Source organism: Phytophthora infestans, genomic scaffold (genome assembly GCF_000142945.1).
Source record: "Phytophthora infestans T30-4 supercont1.46 genomic scaffold, whole genome shotgun sequence".
NCBI lineage: Eukaryota > Oomycota > Peronosporomycetes > Peronosporales > Peronosporaceae > Phytophthora > Phytophthora infestans.
In genome coordinates this window covers 27,638-34,874 of record NW_003303713.1, presented here as the reverse complement: position 1 = coordinate 34,874, position 7,237 = coordinate 27,638, and the positions used below count along the sequence as shown (strand labels likewise).

Sequence of the window (7,237 nt, the reverse complement as noted above, 5' to 3'; positions counted from 1 at the left end):
CAAGGTCATTCAAAACCAACCATTGGGAAATGACATTGCATTTCTATAGGTAACTGATAGTTTGGATTAACCACAAACTTAACCTACCTATAAATATACTCAGGTTACAATCTACCTTATTTAGGTCACTTCGGTCTCTTTAATTAAAGAGGGGACCTGTGAACTGCCGTTCACTGAGAGGTTGTATACTCTCGGAAGATAACTTCCTCTAGCGCAAGGTGGTGTGTGACCCCGTCACAGAAGGTGTATTTCTATGAGCCGCTACACCAGGAGTGCTACTGGGAAAGAACCAGAAGATGATGGAAATTTCATTTGTTGCCATAACTGGAGAAATGGCACAGTGCCTGCGGTGCAAAAGAGCTTTTTCCTAAGGAAATTATCGCGAAGTGGATCGACAAGCCCTCACAACCTGATTTAAAAATCTATGGAGTAATGGTCCTGGGTATTGTGTACGCACACTTGCGCAAAACCTATCGATTTGAACGCCATCGGGTGACAGAAGCTTAATGTAGCGTGATGCGGCTTAGACTAGCCTGGTTGTTGCTGTGCACGACGAAGCTGGTGCCACACAGTGAGAAGAATTTGGCGGAAATGCAGAAGACGGACCAATAGGTTAGTAAGATGCTGCTTCCACAGTAATCTTGTAGCCATTCGTGGTTTTGCTAAACAATATATATTATATCACTTTCCCTTTCCTACTTGTGCTTTCTTCTTAACGCAATGTGTTAATATGTTTCTTTATCTCCGACAATATGACTTATGGTGTATATTCGCCTCAATTTTTTAAAATACGGTTATTTATTCTTAACGATAAGGGCGCCCGGCGCCCTAACGCTTGCAGTTAAGGGCGCCCAAGTGGCTTAAAGGTGCTCCAAGCCTGTCGTGTTGTTGTAGTTAAGGGTGCACTAACGCCATTCAGGCCGTAGTCTCTATTGTGAGACGTTTAAAATGTACATGTAGCATTGAGGACACCTCCCTATAGGTCTCAAGTAAATGTTTTAATTGTACATGAATAACGCTCTGAAAAGCGTTTAAGTATCTGCATTTTCAGCAGAAAATCCAAAACTCGTCTCCTCAAGCTCTGCTTCACAGCGGCGGGAAGACAAATCCCAACTTGGACGGGACGAATCCTTCGGCCTCCTCCCGGAGGAAGGTCGCGAGCTCTCCGCGCCTTGTTGCCGTTTGACGGCTGACGAGATCAATGTCCACAGCGCAAACCCACTGCACCACGTCAACATGGCGATTCACCATCGCCTGCAGCAGTCCGTCAGTCGACACGAAGCTGGTTTCCACCTCTACCGGAGCATCGGTTGACTCTAATTTCGCCTTCATCTTTGCTGTAATCTGAGGAGTTACAGTCGCTTGGAGCCACCGCAACACCCGAAGTTGACCGTAACTGGCCGCGCTAGTCGCCATCGTCTTGACAAGTTTCATCTTACGTGAACTTTCAGGCACTTTACGGAAGAACGTGAACTTCTCGTGCAGCCACGCGAGGATCCCGATCTGTCCGCAACGCGCAGCAGCAATCAACGCCTCGTTCCAGATCGAGAGTCGGCCTAGCTTCGCGTGAAGCTCTGCAGCCGGCACATTGAGGAAAATCTCGCAGTTGCCGCAGATCCAAGTCACCACGTCCAGGTGGCCCATTGCACAAGCCACGTGAAGTGCGTACTCCACGCCGTGTTGCCGGAATCGCTCCTCAGTGCGTACGGGTTGGAACTTGAGGAAGACGTACGCGAGGTACGGAAACTGTCGGTACTTGACGCCCCATTCCACGATAGACGAGTCGCCCATCAGCGTCGAGCTGTGAGTCTGGAACCATTGAAGCACGTCTCCGGCCCTGGTGTATCGCATGATCGCAGTAAAAGTCTGATGCGTGAACAATTGCGGGTGCTTGACACTGTAAAGCTGCTTCAAGACGAAGAGATCTCCACGCTGCGCAGCCCACAGCGGCATCCACTCGAGACTCAATGAGGCTTCGGGACAGTATTTAACCGCGAGACGGACGAGCTTGGTCTGCCAGTACGGGCTCGTCTTGGCTGGTAGTGCCCACGCGAACGGGTCGAACCCAGGACGCTTGCCTGTTGTAGCTGATCGCACTCCGGCAATGCGATTGGTACCAGGCCCAAGTTCGGTACCGTTCGTACCGGTAACAGCAGTGGTGGATGGCTCCGTTGACGCACTAGCACCACTAGTATCGTTGCTGATCTCCAGCGATTCCTCGTCGGGCGTTCCTCGTACGATCTCACGCTCTTTCATTGTCAGCGCGAAACTTGGAGACGCCAACTTGTTCTTCAGCAGCCACTCGATCATGTCGAAGTGGCCCAGAGACGCACAGCGATACAGCGTGCTCCCGTCCACGACATTCAGAGGCCTCGCACACCCAGACGAGCTGAGATTATCATAGGAAGATCGACGTTTGATCGACGCAGCTGACAGATCGGATACCATCGAATCGATGGCGTTGGACGTCGCTGCACGATCCCGTCGCTCACGTACCAGTACGACCTCCTCCTCGTGCTCCTCTTGGACAGTAGTATCTGTTCGTCTTTCGATCCATTGCGCCATCTCGACATTCCCAGTAGGAGCTGCAGCAACCAACACTTGCGGCGACCACAGACCCAGTCGCTCCACGACGAAAGCTAACACGTCCAAGTTGCCACTAGCCGCGGCCTCTTCCGCCGCAGCGGATGGCAACGTATGCTTCTGTTCCACTGGAATCCGATCCGTAATGTACTTGACGAGCTCGAGATGACCCGATCCAATGGCAGCTTCGAGTGTACGTTGGTCCAGAGGCATCCTCATGTCCTTGTGCACATACTGGAGCGTTTTGATGTTCCCCTGTGCTGCCACACTTGGTAGAAACGCAGGCGAACACGAGAACCGCGGGAAACGAGGCACTAGCCAACGCAGCACGTCCACGTGTCCGTTAGTAGCTGCCAAGTCCAGCACCAACGAGCGACAGCCGTCACAGCTGCGGTTCTGGTGTAGCCATTGCACCATCTCCAAGTGGCCGTTGCCTGCAGCGCTGCACAAGCCGACAGCGGTACCTCCTTCACGTCGATTCTCGTGCAAGAACTGGACCACATCCAAGTGTCCGTTTGCCGCGGCCATGTCCATCGCGAGACTGGTGCACGGCCACTTCCCGTCCTCATGGAGCCTCTTGACCATGGCCAAGTCTCCCTGGGCTGCTGCTGTGTCAATAGCTCTGTATTTCCGTCGTCCAAGGGAAGTGCTGAGAGCGTCAGCATCTCCCCATGGCAGCAATGGATCTCGCTGGTCGTAGGCATCAGCCAGCAGGCCTGTCCTCGAGGCAAAGACCTCTCGGAAGCATTTCCGCTTCGGTAGCACTGTGACCCAGTTGAGAACCTGCAGCTTGGGCTCCAGTGGCTGAACCATGTAGACCCTCACGTCTGTGTCCTGTTTCTCCTGTTTTTCCTCCTGGTCAAAGAGCCACATGACGACTTCGAGGCGTCCGGCTGAAGCGCCGAGCTCCATGGCTTTGTGCCTCTCGTACTGACAGCAGCAGTCCAGCCACTGCACTACCTCGAGATCTCCCTGTCTTGACGCCTCGTACATGACCTCGGCCGGGAATTCGTACGGGACGTTGCGCGAGCTCCAAGCCAGCACTTTGGCCCTATCAGAGGCGTCCGTGGGCTTCCAGACGACATCTCTTACGGAGTTTTCCGCGTCCAGAAGCGTGCGATGGCTCAATCGGAAGCGCAGAAGACGCTGCACCACCTCTATGCAGCCGTGGGCCGCGGCGCAGTGTAGAACGCTCGTGAAGCGACGCGATGCGTCGCCAAGTGACAGCAGGCGCGGATGCGCGTACAGGAAGCGCATCAGCGGCTCATACTGCGCATCCAGCGCGAATACTAACAGACACACAGCCTCACGCGGATTGAGATACAACACGACGCTGGAAAGGGCTGGATCAGCGCCGAGCAACCGCCGCCAGCGCCGCAGGAAGCTCGACGAGCGTGGCATTATTTTAGGATGGTGGTCGGAACGTGACAAGAATAGCTGCTGGTGACGGGTAGGTGGTGGCAGCACAAAAAAAAGAACAAAAAAATCTGTGCCAAAGGTTTGGTACATTAGCTGGTACTTGTGTGACTTACACAATTGTTGAGTTCAACCAGTTCATACCGTACTACGTATTTTAATAATATGAAACGTAAAGTAGTACTAGTAATAGCTGATACTTCGAAGTATGGTATCATGTTCATCACGAAAGCATGTAATATATCACAGCAGTAACGTAACTTACCGCCCCTACTCCTTGTGCTACTAGGCTCAAGTTAAGCCGCTTAACTTCCTCACTTCGTAAAAGGTTCGTATGGTACCCTCTGGACCAGAGTCTGGCGGCCACGTTGTGTCAGGTCAGCGTATACCGAGCTCAACTGGCCGTCAATGACTTCGCAATTCTTCGCCCCACACTTGTCATTTTAACCTTCCGTCGTCGTGGGGATTCTCAATGCCGTTCAAGACGTCCAGTACCAGCCTTTCATCGTCAGAAAACCCGTCTCGAAAAGTGCTTGTTGAAGACGATGATCTCCTCCGTCGAGTACGCAGCAGCCGACCTGCTGAAACTCTCAAACGCGCATTGACAGCTCCTACATCTTCGTGGGGGCACCGAAAGAGGCTCCCAAGTATTCAATTGGGCTCCTCTGACCCGGGTGTCGAGGATTTCGTATTGTCGTCGCGTATAGCGAGCGAAGGTTTCGAGGTATTGACCATCGGTGACATCGCGTGCAGTCCGCAAGAGCTGACTTCGATTTTGTGTCCCCGTGATGAGAGCGACTACAATGCAACTATGAAGGGCCTTCACGACGACCAGTTCATCTATGGCTCCGTCGTACACGTTCTAAACGGGGAGGAGGCACATCTCTCGATGCCAGAAAGCCACCAACTAACAGTGAGGACGGGATGCTTCTTGCGGTCCAGATTACTGGCACGCAACGAGCAGTGGTGCACTCTCGAGTATTTCCAGCCTACCGTAGACGATGATTCGTCTCAAGGTTTCTCCATCTCAATTTTATCGTTATCGGACAAGGAACTCGCGGCTGGGAAAGTCATCGGGGACAGAGTGACTCAACTTGACGACATTAATGGATTATTTATTGTCGACTCGATGCCTGCCAGTGAGGGTGCTAACAAAGTGCGCGTGATATTCCACTTACGCCACTGTGGAAAGAACAAACGCGATGGATCTGCGAGCACTAAAGTAGTGCGAGACCGTCTGGTGTCCTTGGCGCAAGGGATTCCTCGCCTCCCAGTCGTTGTGCGACGGCGACGTCTAGGCACACAGGTGTTTGCACATCAGTCCGCCCAAGTGGAGATGCAGAATACCTGCTGTATTGCGTGCACCAAGGGCCTACGACTGAGCACATGGATACGACTTGCTCGTCGATGTCAACTATGCGCTCATAATGTCTGCACGTCTTGCTGGACCCGCCAAAGCGTGGAGACTTGCAATGGACGGGTCGAAGAGATGGGTGTCTGCAGACGTTGCCTTGAGTGGGTGGACAGCTGCAACTACTCGCATATCCAAGTTCGTGGACCAGCTCGGATTGTAGAGGACCCAGTATCCCAGAAGCGTCGTTGGGGTCAAAGTCTGCATGAAAGCCTCACAGGGGACGCAACAAGAGAGGCAACAATGACGGTGGTTAAGCTGCTACTGAGCCCAGCCGACGAACGAAATAGTAAGGCAGAAAACACGGATACTGTCAAAGATGAAGACGATTACATGGCAGCCGTCGAAGAGTATTTCTTTCGGAGCTCTGAGAGGGCACCGGCAGCCAAAGACTGTAAGCTCGCAAATGCCCAGCAGCGAACTTATCCATTGCATCCGATGGACAGATCATCGCCATCTGCTCCTATCCCTGACAACGAAGTAGCCCGATTGGCTTGTATCGACAGACTCGGCCTCATGGACATGAAGGAACCGATGCTGGAACTGGACGTAATCTCGTCATTCATTAGCAAAGAACTGGGCGTACCGTGTGTGATGATCACGATAGTTGGCGAAACGCATGTGCTGGTACTAAGCTCTTCAGTACTGGAGCATGTGCAAACACTTTTACCCCGTGAACAAACGTTCTGCCAGCATTTATTAATGGGTGATGCGCCGTTCATAATCCGAAACCCGGAAGCGGACATTCGCTTCCACAATATGAATCCCGTCACGCGCGAGGGTGCCAAATTTTACTGCGGGATTCCTGTCGTGGCTCCCAATGGAGTGGTGGTAGGCTCCATTTGCTGCATCCACACTGCGCCGATGGATATAACGCGATCACAGTATTATATGCTCAAGCGCTTTGGCCAGATCGCGTCCAAAATTATTAAAGTTAAGTCCGAGGTGAAGGCTTCACGGTGAAGCTAAGAAATCTATAAAAAGTATTCAAGCTCATGAGCGGCTCCAAAATACTAATGCATTTACTACAATTTTGATTTTCTAGTATAGTACTATTCATTTGAACATTTTTTAAAGAATAATTCTTTTCTCAGTGCAGCAATTATCGCTAACGACTACAGTACTACTGTACCATGATCCAGACGCAACTTAAAGTAGAATTGCTTTCGTAATTATGGTCAAGTTCTCGCTATAAAAGTATACTGCTTAGAAGCTCTGTACATAGTAGTATATACGAGCTCTCCTGAACGCAGGTTCACACCTTTTGAGGTCAGAGTCTTGCAGCCCTAGCTGACACAGCAAGGCGGGAGTGCGCCGATCTGTCCGAGCCGAAGCGTGTCGCTGGAAATCGCTGACTGGAATCTGGCCGGTAGTGACTAGAATTAAAAACTTAATCGACAAAAAAATAACGTGCTGAGTCAAAGACGATGCTCGTGGCAGGTCGACAACCAGAATCAAGGGACGACATGTCTGATGTAATGCAGCACCGTCCGATTTCGCTTCGGCCCTGGGTTTACGGCCTACTTGTACTGGATCTCTGCTGATATAGTGTGAGTCAGCTCAATGATCTCGCGAAAAATATCAGCGACACGTACTCTCTCACGATGGTCGCACCGCAAGACGCAACTATCGAAGTGACGAAATGCTGTGCCTCAGTAATCTCGCGACGGCAACGACGGACATTCGGAGTGAGCTACAATGTATGCTACGCTTTACGAGTAGGACGTTGCGACCCACGCAAACATGTTGGGTAATATCCATAGTGCAACGGTGCAGTGATTTGGTAGCAGCTAGACACCGTGAAGTTGTTTTGTTGCGCACAACCGC

At 51.6% G+C, this 7,237-nt stretch overlaps 2 protein-coding genes across 2 annotated transcripts; one reads left to right on the top strand and one right to left on the bottom strand.

Moving 5' to 3' along the window:
- Nucleotides 1–978: 978 nt before the first annotated feature.
- PITG_16818 (uncharacterized protein) lies at nucleotides 979–3,984 on the bottom strand (the record flags this gene model as incomplete). Its single annotated transcript, XM_002897218.1, has 1 exon — nucleotides 979–3,984. The coding sequence occupies one exon, from the start codon at nucleotides 3,982–3,984 to the stop codon at nucleotides 1,087–1,089; it is 2,898 nt and encodes a 965-aa protein (XP_002897264.1).
- Nucleotides 3,985–4,471: 487 nt separating this feature from the next.
- On the top strand, nucleotides 4,472–6,373 carry PITG_16817 (GAF domain-containing protein; the record flags this gene model as incomplete). The annotated part of the gene is made up of 1 exon (XM_002897217.1): nucleotides 4,472–6,373. The coding sequence occupies one exon, from the start codon at nucleotides 4,472–4,474 to the stop codon at nucleotides 6,371–6,373; it is 1,902 nt and encodes a 633-aa protein (XP_002897263.1).
- Between the last annotated feature and the right edge of the window lie 864 nt (nucleotides 6,374–7,237).